General features: G+C 35.8%; 1 protein-coding gene across 4 annotated transcripts in view; it reads left to right on the top strand.

Annotated features, from left to right (window-relative positions):
* The window catches only part of d4 (double PHD fingers d4), a 51,382-nt gene extending 33,224 nt beyond the window's left edge, over positions 1–18,158 (top strand). The window contains exons 8-11 of one of the 4 annotated variants that reach the window (XM_089096935.1): positions 6,982–7,133; positions 9,277–9,475; positions 11,982–12,094; positions 17,101–18,158. In XM_089096935.1, the coding sequence (XP_088953061.1) occupies positions 6,982–7,133; positions 9,277–9,475; positions 11,982–12,094; positions 17,101–17,220 (584 nt within the window). In that variant the 3' untranslated portion in view covers positions 17,221–18,158. Of the gene's footprint in view, positions 1–6,981; positions 7,134–9,276; positions 9,476–11,981; positions 12,095–17,094 lie in introns of all 4 variants that reach the window. The other 3 variants (XM_089096933.1, XM_089096936.1, XM_089096937.1) reach the window with 3 other exon arrangements.
* The last annotated feature ends 1,386 nt before the right edge of the window (positions 18,159–19,544 follow it).

The raw sequence follows: 19,544 nt of genomic DNA on the forward strand, positions 1-19,544 counted from the left end.
GGAATTTGCCGGAATGGGATTCTAAATGGAATTTAAAAAGGACTTCATCAGCTTTTATGGTGCATCTAGATTTGGTTTGTTTTAAGAACGACTTGAAATAATTTCGCTTTCAATAAGACATACCAGCCGGAATTTGCCGGAATCGGATTCTAAACGGAATGTAAATAGACATAAAAGAATTTCGCTTTCAATTAGGCATACCAGCCGGAATTTTCCGGAATCGGATTCTAAACGGACTCTAAAAAGACTTGAAATAATTTCGCTTTCAATTGGACATATCAGCCGGAATTTGCTGGAATGGGATTCTAAATGGAATTTAAAAAGGACTTCATCAGCTTTTAGGGTGCATCTAGATTTGGTTTGTTTTAAGAACGACTTGAAATAATTTCGCTTTCAATAAGACATACCAGCCGGAATTTGACGGAATCGGATTCAAAACGGAATCTAAAAAGACTTAAAAGAATTTCGCTTTCAATTAAACATACCAGCCGGAATTTTCCGGAATTGGATTCTAAACGGACTCTAAAAAGACTTGAAATAATTTCGCTTTCAATTGGACATATCAGCCGGAATTTGCTGGAATGGGATTCTAAATGGAATTTAAAAAGGACTTCATCAGCTTTTAGGGTGCATCTAGATTTGGTTTGTTTTAAGAACGACTTGAAATAATTTCGCTTTCAATAAGACATACCAGCCGGAATTTGCCGGAATCGGTTTCTAAACGGAATTTAAAAATACTTAAAAGAATTTCGCTTTCAATTAGACATACCAGCCGGAATTTTCCAGAATCGGATTCTAAACGGACTCTAAAAACACTTAAAAGAATTTCGCTTTCAATTAGAATATCAGCTGGAATTTGCCGGAATCGGATTCTAAACGGAATTTAAAAAGACTTGAAAGAATTTTGCTTTCAATTTGACATACCAGCTGGAATTTTCCGGAATCGGATTCTAAACGGACTCTAAAAAGACTTGAAATAATTTCGCTTTCAATTGGACATATCAGCTGGAATTTGCCGGAATGGGATTCTAAATGGAATTTAAAAAGAACTTCATCAGCTTTTAGGGTGCATCTAGATTTGGTTTGTTTTAAGAACGACTTGAAATAATTTCGCTTTTAATAAGACATACCAGCCGGAATTTGCCGGAATCGGATTCTAAACGGAATCTAAAAAAACTTCAAAGAATTTCGCTTTCAATTAGACATACCAGCCGGAATTTTCCGGAATCGGATTCTAAACGGAATCTAAAAAGACTTAAAAGAATTTCGCTTTCAATTAGACATACCAGCCGGAATTTTCCGGAATCGGATTCTAAACGGACTCTAAAAAGACTTGAAATAATTTCGCTTTCAATTGGACATATCAGCCGGAATTTGCCGGAATGGAATTTAAAAAGGACTTCATCAGCTTTTAGGATGCATCTAGGTTTGGTTTGTTTTAAGAACGACTTGAAATAATTTCGCTTTCAATAAGACATACCAGCCGGAATTTGCCGGAATCGGATTCTAAACGGAATTTAAAAAGACTTAAAAGAAATTTGCTTTCAATTAGACATACCAGCTGGAATTTGCCGGAATCGGATTCTAAACGGAATCTAAAAAGACTTAAAAGAATTTCGCTTTCAATAAGACATACCAGCCGGAATTTGCCGGAATCGGATTCTAAACGGAATCTAAAAAGACTTGAAAGAATTTCGCTTTCAATTTGACATACAAACCGGAATTTGCGTTGTGGTGTTACTTGGTCGCTGTTAGTTGAAAAAATTTAACGTATTTTCAGGTCTTAACTTAAATCTAAGACATAGACAGTATCATAAAAGGTAAAAATTTATATCAATAAAGTTTCAGCCCAGTTAAAGGTCATAATTGCCACCTGTTTTCTTTCTTTTTTTAACATGGTTGCAATGATAGCTGCAACCTAGTAAAGAGGGAAACACAGCTCATAGTTACCAAAAGTTCAAAGTGCTTAAAAATAATTGTCCTTTGAGAAAAAATCACCATTTGTAGCTAATTCTTAAATGGAAACTAGTTATTTCGATGCAATTCGAAATAAGTAGTTGAATTTGATAAACTTGGTAGAAGTGATTAAAGACCTGAGAGCCAGACCATGGCAATTGGCTCAAACCCAAAAATGACTCAAAGATTTACCTACTGGACTTGTAGGCAAAACAGGGGACTGGGATATTTTCAAATACTTTGAGTTTTGCCTATTGGAAAATCTTAATAGTAAAATGTTATTGGGGGAAACAAATGTATAGGAATTTAGAAAAAGAGTCCGGAACTCTTCGATAATGACGTCGGATCGAAGTGAAATGTCTGTCTTGGATTCACCATGGTCAAAACCCTCACAGGAGAATTTCAACCCCCCATCTTGAACAAAATGGAAAATCACTTTTATTTGGAAAGCATTGACATTTCTATTTATCTTGTTGAAGACTGTTGGGGAAGGGATAATTTGAGAGTAAGTCGCCATATATTTAAGTAACATTAGAAATTGTGCCACAAAAGAGACTGAGCAATATCAATACCTCCACGGTCTTAAACCAGTGGCGTAATTTTCTATGGTGCAGGGTGGGCAACTGCCCCTCCAGACCCAAGTTTGCCCTCCCTAGACCTCAGTTCGCCCCCTCCCCCAGCTGAAATTTAGCTTCTGCAAAAAAAATCTTGTCAAAATTAAGATAAGCCTGCAATTCAACTATGCAGAGAAACAAGCCAGTTTTCTTTAGGATTTATTTGCTTCTATGGTAATTATGACTTATTTTTCAGTTTTCACTGTCATTTTCACTTGATTTGAGAAGATTGGCTCCGACCTTGGGGGGGGGCTCCGACCCCCCCCTCCCCAGGATTTTGACGAAAATACGCCACTGTCTGAAACCATAAATCTGTCCTAATATACTCCACTTGCTAGTCCCCTTAATAAGTTTCGTAAATTGTCTGCGGACTTACGGAAATATAAAGGTACAAGTGAAAGCTCTTTCTCATATCAACGTATATATTGTAGATATATATTTGAAAAAAGTATAAAAAGGTGCATCGAGTGGCAGTAGAACTTCGAGTTCTTTCTTATTGTCATAAAATTCTGCCACCTAGTAAAAGACCTTTTGGGAGCTCCAAACCCTATAGAACAAACTAAACAGGATTTAGTGGGCTAGTGGTTAGGACCCTATATTCTGGGTGTGGTAACCCAGGTTCGAATCCTTATAATGATAATATTGTTTTTGAAATAGGTATTCTCGCCCACTAATGGCGAAGAAAAAAAAAGGAGATACTTCAATACTTCTCTTAAAAAAAAAGTTAATTCACTTGTTGTTCAGGATAGTGGACTATTATTACCCAGTACACGGTTTTCGATTATGGTGGTTTCAATGGTGTAATTTTCACTTCTATTTGTTAGTTCTCCTTAAATATTGAAGTACAAGAAGAAATAATAATGAGAGTATACTTTCTTATGAAAATTTCAAAATCACTTGTACCATTGCAGAAGAAAAGTTTACTGATAATAATAACACAAATTTTTGCAAATTATATTAACTTCACATCTTTAATCCTTTTGAGTTCCTTCAGTTGTCTAAAATCGACATATCATAGGCAGCGCGCTAGCGCTGCCTAAGTAAAGAACGATGTGGGCACAATGTGTTGTGTTTTTTTTCTCCATACTCGGGCACTTCGTATCAGTAGTCGTCGTAGAAACTTCGAAAAGGGCTCATTCGATTGCAAATTGGAGTGGCTAGTGCCCTTTTTAATAGTCGAAAGTGATTGGAGGGCAACTAGGCCCCCCCCCTACGCCACACAGTCCCACAAACAAATAGAATCAAAATTTGAAATAGCCATTTTGTTCAGCGTATTTGATTTCCAGACATAAAATATGTTTTTGAGGAGAACACTACCATACAACCCTCGGGGCAAGGGTTTTAAGTTATGCCCTGGGGGCATATAAGGTTTTTATAGAAGGTGTTGTCGAAGAAATTTCAAAAAAGGCTCATTTGATTGGAACTTCAAAGGGCTAGTGCCCTTTTAATAGTCGAAACTGATTGGAGGGCAACTAGCCCCCCCCCCCCCTCCCCACGCCCATCATTCCCCCAAACACATCAAATCAAAATTTTTAGATAGCCATTTTGTCCAGCGTAGTTGATTTCCAGATAGGAAATATCTTTTTGAGGAGGACACTCCCCCAAAACCCTCGGGGCAAGGGTTTTAAGTTCTGCCCTGGGGGCATATAAGGTTTTCATAGAAGGTGTTTTTGTAGAAACTTCAAAAAAGGCTCATTCGATTGGAAATTCAAAGGACTAGTGCTCTTTTTAATAGTCGAAAGCGATTGGAGGGCACCTAGCCCCCCCCCCCACTCCCATAATTCCCCAATCACATCCAATCAAAATTTTGAGATAGCCATTTTGTTCAGCGTAGTTGATTTTCAGATAGAAAATATCTTTTTGAGGAGGACAATCCCCCGACACACTCGGTGCAAGGTTTATACGTTATGCTCTGTGGGAATATAAGGTTTTTATAGAAGGCGTTGTCGTAGAAAATTAAAAAAAGGCTCAGTCGATTGGAAATTCTAAGGGCTAGTGCCCGTTTTAATAGTCGAAAGTGATTGGAGGGCAACTGGCCCCCCCCCCCACGCCCATCATTCCCCCAAACACATCCAATCAAAATTTTGAGATAGCCGTTTTGTTCAGTGTAGCTGTTCTCCCGATAGAAAATATGTTTTGAGGAGGACACTCCCCCACAACCCTCGGGGCAAGGGTTTTAAGTTATGGCCTGGGGGCATATAAGGTTTTTATAGAAGGCGTTGTCATAGAAACTTCAAAAAAGGCTCATTTGATTGGAAATTCAAAGGGCTATGCGAAGTAAAACCTATATTTAATGCCCTATTCTAACAAAAACTCATGTTGACTTCTATAGTTTCTTCGTCTAGTTTTTTAATAACGCGGTGGACCCATACCCTCTGGGTCGTGGCGCAGGCCTCACAGGTCCATTGGCCCCAAGTTCGACATGTTCTTCATCTTAATGTCTTCGACTAAGCTAGACATTAATTTTTTGGAAGGTTTATTGTGTATATTTTTAAAACTTAAAAACGAACAACAATATATTTTTTGACAAAAGTTTTTTTTTGACAAAAGAAAAGTACGAAGTTGAAGCTTAAAAGTAACAAAAATTACTGCTTCGCAGTTTATGCAGCATATATCTGGAAAACTGTTTAATATAAATGGACTTCATATTTCAATGTATTTGTAAAATTCTGAAAAATTAGCGCTTTACTGAAAACTAAGCTTGCTTAAGTTTTTAGAGAATTAAAATTGTATTGCAACATTTTTTTTCATGGCCGGTAAAAGATTTTGAACCACTTTATAAATTAGTCTTTTATTTTCTACTTACTATTTTGAATTTCTCGGCTCCTAATCCTGTTTTGTTGTGTCGGTTTGGCATTTTCAGTACCTCGCTAGTTTTTTAGAATTTCACAAATAGAGGGAAATACCACGAGCCATTTTATTTGAAGCAGTTTTGTAGATATATATTGCATAAACCGCAAAGCAGTAACTTTTGTTCCTTTTTAAGTTTCAACTTCACTATTTACTTTCTTCAGTAAAACTTTTTTCATGTCGAAGTCAGGGAATGTTGAACCAAATCAAAACACTGTATGTATGCAGGTTGTCAAAAGGGCGTATCAGTAATATCTCAGGAAGGGCTTAGAGTATAAGTTGAAACGTTCAGGGCATGTTGAGGAGAATGTTTGCTAATCTAAAGACACTATGCCTATATTGCTACTAAAACTTCCACTGTTACTATTACTGCTGCTAATAAGATTAAGGATATTAAAGTAAAGCTTTTAGGGAATGTTTAGGGGTATGTTTTTTGTCAAGGGCTCGAGTCAATTTTTGGCTTTTAATTTTAAATCTAAGATAGAGCCTATTTTAATTATTTGGCTAGAAGTGACTTGGCCAAAGTATGTATTTGTATGTATGTCACGTATGTATTTTGTACATCAGTCATATCTGTAATTTAAAAATACGCTAAAAATTTTCTTATATTAAAGCGGGCTTTTATCCACTTATTCCAGTATCTATCATCGTATGTTTAGTCTGCTAGATGGGAAAAATAGTATCTATAAACAGTATCGTTAAATGAATTCAGCTGTTTTAATTCAGCTTTCAAAAATTAACATTAATAAAAAAAAATGTAAGTTTCTTGTCGCCTGATCTGTAGCTAGATGTACGGTACGTTCAAGCCAATATTATCAATAACTAACCACAGTTGAAAGAAGTAGCAAGTTCATGCGTTGTGCAAAAGCAATTTAAGAAGAACCTAAAGATGGTTATTATTTGCTACTGCCTTCTAAAGGAAAGGGCCGGAACTTATTGCGATTATTTGCGAATAGATTTGCTGTAAAACTTTATTTACGAACTGATGTACTAATTTATCTTCTTTTGTGGAATAGTTTCCACAACAATAGTTTCAGTCTAAAAAATAGTATTACAATGTTTGCTTCTTCGAATATTCAAATATGGGGTGAATCCACGGGTGGGTTGGCTCCTCCTCCCTCACCCCTTACCCTTGTTTGGATGCAGCTTTTACTTTTTTTACGAATCTGGTGAATAAAAGATCATATCAATTACGGAAGTGCATATTTCAAAGCTGATAAGTAATCCATATCCCTTAATGTGCCAAAAAAAAAAAAAAAAAAAAAATATATGTATATATATATATATAATCAAATTTCAAAGCGTAATGCACATTTTAAAATTACACAGTTGTAAGCTTAAATTCTAACCAACTTCCACCCTTGCCTCCTACGAATATGTCGAAAAAAAATTTACATTGGTTACACGAAAGCGTATTTTGACATTGCAGAGATTGTATATCAAAATCTTAGGCTCTCTCCTGGTATATAGCAAAATATGTACCAGTATGCTTACGTAGATTAACGATAATAAATCCAAAGAATATAGGCCTATATGTTTTCTATAATCTTTAATGTTCTAGGTCGTGGTGGGCGTTCACGCCCTAGTCCTGCTCTTCCTACTCGAGTCCCGTCTCCCCAGGTAGAGAATACAAAGCGGAGAGCTGCTGCAATTTCACCACCGCGCATTAATCCTCCGTCACCACCACCCCCTACTTTGATACCGCAGGTCCAGGTATATATGTTTTAGTTTTTCCAAATTTGAATTATAAAAGTGTGCAACAATAAAAAAAATATATGTTCTGTACGATTCTAATTGGATTTGAAAACGTTCATATCACCTGAGTTTTGGGATAGTTTTTTTCGCCAAAGTTTGACATTTTAGTTAAAAAAAGAAATTTGAATCCTTGGTATTCTTGACGGAAACAGCAAAAAAATCAGGCAGAAACTCTTGGTTTTAGAAAAAAAAGAAGTCTAATTCTTAATTCTGATTCAAATTTAATTAAGGAAATTCCTAAACAATAGAAATACTTTTTTAAATGTAAAAATAGCTAAATTAAACAAAACTTAAAAGTTTGTCACGTAAGGAATCTGAGTGATAAAATGACGAGTGTATTTTCTGTTTCAGCGTAAAAACCTGCATTAGAAGCACAACGGCAAATGCAGACATGTTAAATGAATATGATAAATGATGATAAATGTAGAAACCGGACGTAAAAATTGTCCATGAGTTGGGAAATAATCTTCATCTATCATGGTACTACTGTAATCTAATATTATGTCTTGCCTGTTTATTAAATAGAGATGAAATAGGACTAGGCTAATTGACAAATATGCAACCATGAAGTTAAGTAATGCTTGGTTTTACTGAGTTTGGAATTTGCAATCATGCTGTTATTTTTACGAGGAAGTGCGAAATTTCTCTTATTATTTCGTATGTGTGGCAAACTGTAGCATGTCGCCAGAGTTCAATTTTTTACAATTTTCAAACTTTTTAATTTTATTTTCTCTTTTCAAATCGTTATTAAACAACTTGAAAAAAATAGAATACCTGGTCCTGATTCGAACCTGATTCCTTTGGAATATAGGAACTTAGATTGAACCTGATATCTTTGGAATAAATGATGTAATAATTACACCCAGTCTGTATAAAAAATGATGTTAAAATCTAGAGCTCAAAATGTTAAAGTTAACTCCTCCAGTGCTTTTTCATCACCATCATCACTGAACATTGATTTTTGTTTAATTATGTGAGAGAGGTGAAGTGTCATTTTAGAAAACCTTCTTTTGCCACGGTTTTTTCTGAGAAAAACTATGAAGAATTTGGGAATCATGAAACCAATGCAAAAAAAAACTGCAACAAATTCTATCTATAAAAATACTACAAAATACCACTTCTAATCGGAAAATTGTTTAAAGTATCAATTTAAGCAGCCTGTGCAATGGGGATTTGAATCCTGAAGCCAAGCAAGTATTTCTCATACAGTCGTTATGTTTCATTAAAATACTAACATACATTTTTGTTATTTCTCTCCAAATATGTCTCACGGCTGGGGGATCGAGTTGATACATTCAGTTTTTTTTTAGAAAAGGGGGTGGGGCAAAGGAAGATATTAATGTGTAAAAAGGAGGATCGTTTTTGGTTGGAGGATCGTGTTGGGATTTTTTTGGGGGGGAGTAGGACTTAAAGTTTCACGTTTGGCGAAAGGTAGCTATTTTTTCTTTGGTTCTCACAATGAAGGATGACAGATTGCCGAAGATTGTCCTTTTCGGCCAACAGTCTAGGGCTAAACGGAAAGCAGGACGTGTCCGTGTCTCGGGTGGGAGGATGTAATAAAGAAAGATTTAAAGGAAATGGGAACTTCTAGGGAGGGTATAAAGAGGGGGGCTTTGAATAGATTGGGATGGAGAAGGAGCGTGCGTAAATATGTTGGCCACAGGCGGCTTGGTGCTGCGATGGGTTGTTAGCAGTAGTAGTTCTCACAAAAGGATAAGAGCGCTATGGTTTTTTTTCTTTTTTATGCGTTTTGTTTGAAAGGCTACCGCTAGTTTTTTTTTTTTTTTTTTTATAAAGAGGATTCAGAAAATGCATAGCTGATACGTAGTTTGAATATGGAGTTAAACCCAGCTTTTTCTCGTAGAATAACTACGATTTTAATGTAGTTGAATTTGCGTTCAAATCAAATTAAAAAGTATATCATCTCCTATGAGTATTGTTAAGAATTCAAAAATCTATAGTTGATCTGAAATGTTTGGTCTGAACAAAATCTAAGGCTAGTTTGATAGTATCTTTTTTTTTTTTTTTTTTTTTTTTTTTTTTTTTTTTTTTTTTTTTTACAGGCTCGATCCGTTTCTTACCACCTTTCAATTTTTTCCAGACTCCAACTCCTGCTCTGCCAGATGCACCAACACCCCCAGCAGTGTCACAAACTCCTTCACCTATTAAAGAACCCCTTACTGAGGCTCCAAGAGCTGCTCCATCACCTTTTTGCGATTTTTGTCTAGGAGATGTGGCCAATAATAAGAAGACAGGAAACTCTGAGGAGCTGGTATCTTGTGCGGACTGTGGAAGATCAGGTAATAGATCAACTGGAAGTGATGCAAAGTACTAGGGTCTTGGACATGGATACGCCCCTCGAGTAACAAAGTTGAATTGATGCACTCTAAATTGCATACATCCCTCTAAAGGTCATCATAGAGCCAATATCTTGAAAAAACTTCCCTTCGCTTCGCTACTAGTGATATGGCTGATTGTTTTCTATCTTCTTTTTCTTTAATTTATATATGTCGAGAATTGTTTAGTGACATCCAAAAAGCGGTCCCAAAAACTTCCTTGTCATTGGGTTTAACTACAAAACAAAAATAAATTGTCCAAATCTAAATCATTATATCGTGCTGTTGGCTATAATGTATACAATTTATCCTGCACAAAAAAAAATGATTGGACATTTAACAAAGAAGAACATGAAGCAATGTGACATAGACATAGATTTATTCAGTAAAAATGGGCAGCCTAGCTAATTTGTATACCACTACAACAAAATTAATAGAACAACTATTACATAACAACGAGAAGGAGCTCTTATTTGTTATGTAATTCGGTTAAAAAATAAATGACGAATGGGATGTTCAATTGGTTCGAAAAAAAAAGATTTGTTTCTTGTTATTAGCATATAATGGAACTTTTATTGTAGACAAATATAGAAGAAAATCTATATAAAAAATGGCCTGTTATTGAAATTGTGAAGTTTAAAGCCCTTACAATAAAGTTCTCATAACTCTAGACTGTCATCATATATTATATCATCATTATGTCATCATATATACATCATCATTGCAATCAGGGTATCCAGGATTTGTTTTTTCGGGGGGGAAGGGGGGTGAGCTTACAAACGGATTTTTTTTTAGGGGGAGTGCAAAAAATTGAAAACGCATCAAAAATTTGTTTATGTTCATTTTGTTATGTTTTACGAGTCAGACAAACTTTTGGGGGGGGGGGGGTCCAACTTCATAATGTCTCTTTCAGTTTGAAACAAGAGGAACGAGAAAGCGCCCAAAGGGCGTAACTCACAATGAAAACTCGTTTTACATGCTATAATGTTGGTTTGCTATTTTGTTTTTCGCTATTTAATGCTCATAAAGTCTGAAAATCCGTTAGTTACTATTTTATTTGGTATTCCAAAAAAATTTTTAATCTTTAGTTATCATTAGATTCTCTGAGTTTTTTATTATTTGCAGTTTTATTTTATTTATAAACAATAACCCTCTAACCCAATACCCCACACACAAAAATAGTATGAAGGTGGAGAAACAATAATACAAGAAGAAAAATTATAATCTACAAAAAAAAACAGAAGAGAAAGAATACAGAATTAACTGTTAAGTTGGATAAGACGATGGTAGGGAATAAGTGTGTGGGAGCAATACCTGAGAGCTTCCTGTGCTCTATATCAGAAACAGCAAAAATATTTATAAGGAAGCGCCTTTCTGTCCAAGGTGGAAGATGAAGAATTAATTTACAAAGCTTAAAGTAATTTATCCAGATTCTGTTCAAATCACCCATCTTCAGGCACCAAGGACGCACCCCCCCCCCCGTAAAAAACCTGGAAACGTCCTTGTCGTCCCTGATATTTTACCCGTCTATTACGTCTTGCAGGGGACGAAAATGTTACTTTACTTTTACGAAAATGACGTTGAATAAACAGACGCTATGTATTTTCTGTGAGAAGGCTATGCATTTTAATAAGCCATCTGTCTATATAAGCACTTACTTGAATCGTAGATTATAGATTGCTAAGTCATATTTTCTGTTATTCAGACTGTCTACTTAGATGCAGAAAAAAAAACAGAAGAGAAAGAATACAGAATTAACTGTTAAGTTGGATAAGACGATGGTAGGGAATAAGTGTGTGGGAGCAATACCTGAGAGCTTCCTGTGCTCTATATCAGAAACAGCAAAAATATTTATAAGGAAGCGCCTTTCTGTCCAAGGTGGAAGATGAAGAATTAATTTACAAAGCTTAAAGTAATTTATCCAGATTCTGTTCAAATCACCCATCTTCAGGCACCAAGGACGCACCCCCCCCCCCCCGTAAAAAACCTGGAAACGTCCTTGTCGTCCCTGATATTTTACCCGTCTATTACGTCTTGCAGGGGACGAAAATGTTACTTTACTTTTACGAAAATGACGTTGAATAAACAGACGCTATGTATTTTCTGTGAGAAGGCTATGCATTTTAATAAGCCATCTGTCTATATAAGCACTTTCTTGAATCGTCGATTATAGATTGCTAAGTCATATTTTCTGTTATTCAGACTGTCTACTTAGATGCAGAATGTATTTTTTGCCTATGCTGGAGCCTACTCAAGGCACGTGCACTGGATATTCATAACTATTTTTGGCATGAACTCAGAATGGACTATGTACAGTTTATTTTCTACATTGCTAAAACTGTTCATTCATTGCAGATATTTTTTTCATGTTTTGAAAGTACACCCCTCCCGACGAAATTAAAGCTACTTTTTTTTAATCAAACAAGGTCAGGAAAAATTAAATTATTCCTAATAATTGATTTAATTTCAGGTCATCCATCGTGTCTTCAGTTTACTGCAAATATGATGGTTTCTGTTCTCAAATATAGATGGCAGTGTATTGAGTGCAAATGCTGCAGCCTCTGTGGAACGTCTGATAATGATGTAAGTTTGTATTATTTGTATTGTTTATTTCCCTATTGTTTGTATTTTTCTTTGTTTTGGTTGTTTGCTCTGCTCGCTCAGGCCTCGCCTAACTCTTGTATTTGCGTATTAAATCAAATGAAAATACTGGCCCTTGCCTTCAGCACTCGCAAATACGCATATGTATCTTATGACTATTTAATTCTAATAATGTCTTTTTCTTTAAGCGCACCTCACTACCGTGTTTCCTTATTAAAATATCTTTATATTGTTTATTTCGCTGTTGAAGCTTATGTTATGTATTTCGCTGCTGATTAAATCACTGCAAATTTAAAGTGTCTTGACAAATAGTGCAAGCGAAAGTCACTGTCTGTCTAAAGCAGAGGTTCCAAAACTTTTTTTTCTCTCTTAGACCACTTTTAAAATGTTGCTGGTTCCGATAAACTCCCTTCAGACAAACTACAAGTATATTCCCAAAACTTGATAAGAAATAAGAAAATCTGGCAACTTTCCTTCGTTGTCAGGACGAGAAAAATCCGGTCAGAAAACATAAAAACTTGAACTTTTGTTCCATCACATAATTAAAAATAGAACTGCATCTTTTTTGTCACATTACGGTGTTGTCTGTTAACCTTAGACCTTAGCTCCTCCAGTGCTTTCAGAGGGACACAGGACGCAGTGAGTATTCTCCAATCTTCCCTCAAGTGGGCCGCTGCGTAGATGTCCTTCCACTCTGGGATGAGACTCCTCTGGAGGGTTCTTCTGTCACGTACGTACGTTCTACGGAGGGTGTTCTTTGGTCTTCCTCGGTGACGGGTGTCTTCTGTTTGCCAGTGAAGGAGCATTTTAGGAAGTCTATGATCTGGCACGTTGAGGATATGTCCAAGGTAACGCTATCTTCGTTGCCTCACAACAGAGGCGATGTTTGGTTGGTATGTGCGAGTACGGATCTTGCCGGTGCTGGCATGGTCTCTCCAGCTCATCCTTAGGATCCGGCGAAGACTGTTATTTTCAAAGGCGGTAATACGTTTCTCCTGTTTCGTGATTAGCTTTAAGTATTCCGTTGAGTAACTCAGAACAGACAGAACATTGGTCTAGAACAGTCCGAGTTTCAGTTTCTGTGAGTATATTGTGGATTTCCAGTCTCTGAAATGCCGCGCTGGCTAAGGCTATTCTAGTGCGTAATTCTTTTTCAGAGTCACCACTGGAAGATATTGTTCTGCCCAAATCCTTGAAGTCTTTATAAGTTTCTTTAAACCTGTCTGTATCTTTATCTGTTTCTGTTTCTTTAAGTCTTTAAACCTGTTCGAATTCTTTATCTCCTAGTTTGATTCCCGTTGGTGAACTTCTATGACATAGCTTTAGTCCTTGGAGCGTTGATATGTAATTCGAACTGTTCAGCTTTCTTCGGGAGTTTATTCAGGAATTTCTGAAGGTTTTGCTTGTCCCCCCAACATGAGTGACAAAATCGACGTCATGGAGAAGCTTTCCTGCAATTCGGATTCCATGGCCATTAATCTGTCAAAAGATGTAGTCTACAACTCAGACGATGAGAAAAAATGACAGGACACACCCTTGCTTGACGCCAGTCATCACTTTGAAGTAGTGCGTGTTGCCATCTGAGGTTTTAGCACAGTATTCTGTTCTTCGTACATGGCTACTATTTGACGAACTAGCTTGACAACCATTCGACGAACTGAATCAAGTGCTGTCTTGTACTCCGAAGAGTATGTACAGGTGTTGTCTCATTCTTTAGATTCCTCCAGCATCGTGCGTAGAGTAAAGATGAGGTTGGCACAGGATCGCCTTAGCCGGAATCCATGTTGTTTTTCACGTAAGTGGGGATCAAAGGCAGTTTGGAGTCTTCCTAGTATTATGTTCATGAAAACTTTCGCCGGGATTGAGAGAAGATTGATGCCTCTTTGGTTCCCGTATTCTTTTGCATCTTCTGTCTTGAAGAATTTGACTATAGTTCCTGTTCTCCATTCTTTGGGTAACCTTTCAGTCTGCCATAGGAGTGAGAAGAAGGATCGCCAGATGGCCAAGGTTCGTCTCAGGCTGGACTTGATCATTTCTGCTAAAATGCAGTCTGTCCCGGAAGCCTCCCCAATTTTCAGATTTTTTTGCTGCTAAAAATATCTCGTCGGCTGTCGGATCGTCGTCACTGATGCTGAGATTGAAGATAGGTTGGGGTGGTATATCAGGCAGAACTACAGTATACTGCTGTTTGTCCAACCTGACACTTCTCTTTACTTCTTTTATCAGCCTCTTTGTACGCCAAGCTCTTAGTCAACGCAATTGACCATTTTAACTTGAGAGATTTCGGCTTCAGTTTCTTACAATTTGCTATGAGATCCCGGGTCTTTGTGGATATCCACTGTTGCTTAATTGGTTTTCTAAACCCAAGGGTTCTTCGGCCGTATCCTTGTAGTTTTTGCGAATCGTCTTCCAGGCTTCTTCGACGCCTTCTGAGAGTTCATTAAGGGCTTCGAATTTATTGGATAATTTTATACCAAACGAAGACCGAACAAGCATTTTCGTCATTTTCAGGATCAGTTCGATCTCACGAGAAAACCTATTGAACAATTAACACGCCTTTAAACTGATTAGTAAATTTGTTGAAAATTATCAAGAAAGCTTAATATAAGAAAGAGAAGTAGTTCTCTGATAATGTTGTAATATAGCTGCCAATATTATCTGTGTATGTTTTAAAGGAAAGCAAACCAACTGTTAATTTTACTATACTATTCCCCCCTTTTTTTATTCGTTAGAAAAGATCCAATTTTCTACTATCTCTTGATGTGAAACTTTTGATAAATTTGGAAAAACTGATTAGTTAGCTGTTACATCAGAGAAAATCTTTGAAAAAAAACTCCAAAAATCGGTCTTATGTTAATTCGTATTGTTGAATCAATGCCAAAATGGAAACGTATTCACTCTGCAGAAAAACCGATTAGTCTACACTGAATAAAGCTGCTTTTAGTGAAATTTTGAAACCTTTAAACCCCTTCAAGCGACCTCTTCCATAAACCTCGAGTGTTCCTACTTCATTTTTTCTTCATTTTGGACCCAAAGGAATTCGACCAAAAGTCTGTTTAACCATTGAATATGGTGGTGAAAGAGGGACTAATCCACAAGATATCACATATGTTGTATGCGACGGCCCTAATCCACAAGAGAGCTGTGAACTGGAACATGGCCCTGTTGTCCCTTCGGAAAATTAATGGAGCAATTTGGAGAAAGCTTTGGGTAGTTAATTACAAAAGTATCCATTAGTAAGTAATAACGGATTGGGTAGTTTCTACGTTTCGTGTTATATATTATGCTACTGATAATAATTACTTCGCTTATTTTGATACCCTCTCTAGATTCTCATACTTAAAGATTTGGTATGCCTAAAAATCAATACTCATAAACCTACAGCGTTCAAATTTTGCGTTTTCCATTCCATAAAATAAGTAATGCCCGTGTCACATCTATCGATAAGGAAAGCAAAATTTCATGAATGATAGGGAAATTTTCTTGATTTTAGCGTCACACTTGTATTTAAAAAGCAAAAAATTAAAATTGCCAGAAATTAGTTTAATGAGTTTTCACCAACAGTAATTTGTGTCCAACTGTTCTCTACTAATGCTAAGTCTTCTTAATTTTTCTCAGATTCTCTGCCAGATAGAAAAACCACTGTTCTAAGTTTCCATCTTTTCTAGTTTTAAGCTATGCCTTAAACCTTGACTCTGATTGGTCAGTCAAGCAATTTATGTTTGAAAGTTGAACAATGTTCAACTCGAGAAATTACAAACGGTGAACGTAATTGGCGCTGTAGTTTCATGAATGACAAGGCAATTTTCTTGATTTTAGCATCACACTTGTATTTAAAAAGCGAAAAATTAAAATTGCCAGAAATTTAGTTTAATGAGTTTGCACAAACAGTAATTTGTGTCCAACTGTTCTCTACTAACACTAAGTCTTCTTAATTTTTCTCAGATTCTCTCCCAGATAGAAAAACCACTGTTCTAAGTTTCCATCTTTTCTAGTTTTAAGCTATGCCTTAAACCTTGACTCTGATTGGTCGGTCAAGCAATTTATGTTTGAAAGTTGAACAATGTTCAACTCGAGAAATTACGAACGGTGAACGTAATTGGCGCTGTAGTTTCATGAATGACAAGGCAATTTTGTTGATTTTAGCATCACACTTGTATTTAAAAAGCGAAAAATTAAAATTGCGAGAAATTAGTTTAACGACTTTGCACAAACAGTAATTTGTGTCCAACTGTTCTCTACTAATACTAAGTCTTCTCAATTTTTCTCAGATTCTCTCCCAGATAGAAAAACCACTGCTCTAAGTTTCCATTTTTTCTAGTTATAAGTTATGCCTTAAACCTTGACTCTGATTGGTCAGTCAAGCAATTTATGTTTGAAAGTTGAACAATGTTCAACTCGAAAAATTACGAACGGTGAACGTAATTGGCGCTGTAGTTTCATGAATGACAACGCAATTTTTTTGATTTTAGCATCACACTTGTATTTAAAAAGCGAAAAATTAAAATTGCCAGAAATTAGTTTAATGAGTTTGCACAAACAGTAATTTGTGTCCAACTGTTCTCTACTAACACTAAGTCTTCTTAATTTTTCTCAGATTCTCTCCCAGATAGAAAACCACTGTTCTAAGTTTCCATCTTTTCTAGTTTTAAGCTGTCCCTTAAACCTTGACTTTGATTGCTCAGTCAAGAAATTTATGCTTGAAAGTTGAACTATGTTCAACTCGAGAAATTATGAACGGCGAACGTAATTGGCGCTGTAGTCGTGCGTAATTTTGATTTTATCGACAAGTGTGACTATAATGTGGCACGGGCATTAAGCTCTTCGAAAAGTGATTTTCAGGAACTCCTTGAGTCTTATCTTATATGTGTTTATCTTATATGTGTTGAGTTCTGTAAAGGGAACGATTATACATATGTTGTAAACAGATTTTGTTTTATTTTTGCCTGTTTACGACACAAGTTTAACAGCCATTTTTCTAGGAACAGCTCTTGTTTTGTGATGACTGCGATCGTGGTTACCATATGTACTGTTTGAAACCTCCCCTATCTGAACCACCTGAGGGCTCCTGGAGCTGCCATCTATGTGTTCGTGAGTTTCATAAATGAAGCTTCCTGTCAAGATGCTAACCCTTTGAAAAAGACGTGTTTACTGACGAGAATAGATAATTAAACTTCGATCATTGCATTTCAGTGAATCAGTTTGAAGTTCAGTCAATTTAGTTGGATAACTTCAGGGATACGATTTCAACAAATTGGGCTAAATTTTATGTAACCAGATGTGCAAATTCACAAAGGATTGAGTGCATTTTACTCTATTTCGAATAATGTGCGGTAACTTATATATGAAAATTGACCCTTGAAAAAAAAATAATAGCTATAGAATAGGACTTTGCCCTCATGCAAGAGAAAAATGGGTAAAAAATTTAATAAAAGCTGGATTCAAGAAAGTAAAAAACCAAGGGAAAATCCTGATGAGAAAAAATAAAATAAAAGCAGAAGGAAGGAGAAAATCCAAATATAGGACTGAATCAGGGGCATACGCATGGGGGAGGGTACCCCTCGTAATCCCAAGTTTCCGTGCACCTCTTATTCAAATTATAAAATACAATTTGATTTTAGATATTGGCTCCTCGAATAATATTCCTGCGTGGCCACCTAAATTAAGTTGTTCCTTTGCTTTATTTTACGAGTGTTGTTATAGTCGATCTATTCGACTTAGATTCTTAAAAAAAAAAAAAAAAAAATGTCATTTACAATGTTTTTCTAAAATAAAAATCTTCTTCTTCAATTTATAATTTAACCTCTTTTGTAAAATAATATGATCCTTTTTCCATGAAAATTTTTTCATACTTTATAAAAATATTGAGCAAATTTTGCTTCTCAAAATCTCTTCAAAGAATCTTTGTAAATTTTCAGTTTTTTTTTTGTTTTTGTTTTTTTGTGACTTTATGCCTTACGATTTTATTTAAGCGAATCCTAATTTTTTGTATTTTTTCCTGAGATGTTTGTCTTTTGTGTATGTTCCTCCTTCGTAGTAATGTTTGTGTTTCCTTCTTAGTCGAAAATAGAAAATTTAGACTTTCAATCTTATGTTCTACGCAAAGGAATTAACATCAGGAAAATTAAGGTGAGAAACAGTAGGTTTTGACGGAAGGGGTTCGTATTATGTTATTATTCCCGAATTTCTTGACGCAAATTTGGTTGTCATGCTAATAGAAAAAATTGTAATATGACGTAAGGTTTTCTAACCAATGAGTTTCTTCGTAGAGTGAGTATCTGCTGCTATTCTTTCTTTGGAGTTAAACCTTCTACTAGCATGCTACCTTCATCGACGCTCTTATCAAGATGATACCAAAGGCAGGTAGAACATTTCAGCTATCCAATCCCAAAACAGTGCTGAACTTTTCAAGATTTTACAGGAGAGACTTGATAATTTTGCGTGAAGGCCGGACTTGCCGTGTTAGGAAATACTACTTGCTAGTATATGTAGTATATGAATACTACTTCCCGAAGAATTCTTTAAGCTGAGTCCGGTGGAGCTATTTGTTTTGCAAAAGTTTGACCAGATCCTGGAGAAAAGGAACTTTTTCTGTATATACACTGTTTCCAAACTGCAGTTTAGAGAGTTTCGTGCAGATACAGTGTTTGCACCCTAAAAAATATAATAGGTAACTTCAGCCACCCCATTTTCTTCAGATACTAGTTATATTTTAAAAAATCAATAGATTGGGAATTTCAGCCACTTTAACAAGTATGAACTAAGTCACGCTCAGATGTTTCTAGCTAAAACTGCGTCATAGGTAAATGCTGATGTTGGTAGTGATGAATATGGGGGAAGGTCAGGCTTGTCATTGGTTCTTGAGATATTCTGATAACAAGAGACCTAAGTCAGAGAGACCACCTTTTAAATCTGAAAGCACAGCTATAAACAAAACAAGATCAAATTCAATCTTTTTCTGACAGTATTTTTTTCGCTTTTTTGCTGTGAAAATTACAAGGCGTCGAAAAATATGTTAGTAAAATACATAAGATACCGGTAAAATACGTAAAATACCGGGCGTAAAATACATAAAATGGGTAAAATACCAATTTTATGAGGTTCGTAAAAGTTCTCTGATACGCTGAATCTGATGGTGTGATTTTCATTAAGATTCTAGGACTTTTAGGGGGTGTTCCGCCTTTTTTCCAAAAATATGGCAAACTTTCTCATGCTTATAACTTTTGATTAATTAAAAAAAAAACTTTCCAAAAAATAAGTTTTTCAAAGAAAAGTAAAGGCCATTTTAAACTTGAGCTCAGGATATAAAAATATCTTTTAAAACTCAAACTAAAAACGACTAGAAATTACTATTAAAGAATAAATGAAACCCAAAACGAACGGAAATTAAATAAACAAACATAGCAAAAAAACATACAACAAGTAATAATAT

Source organism: Artemia sp. Qi Xiang Cuo, chromosome 11 (assembly GCF_049724085.1).
Source record: "Artemia sp. Qi Xiang Cuo chromosome 11, ASM4972408v1, whole genome shotgun sequence".
NCBI lineage: Eukaryota > Metazoa > Arthropoda > Branchiopoda > Anostraca > Artemiidae > Artemia > Artemia sp. Qi Xiang Cuo.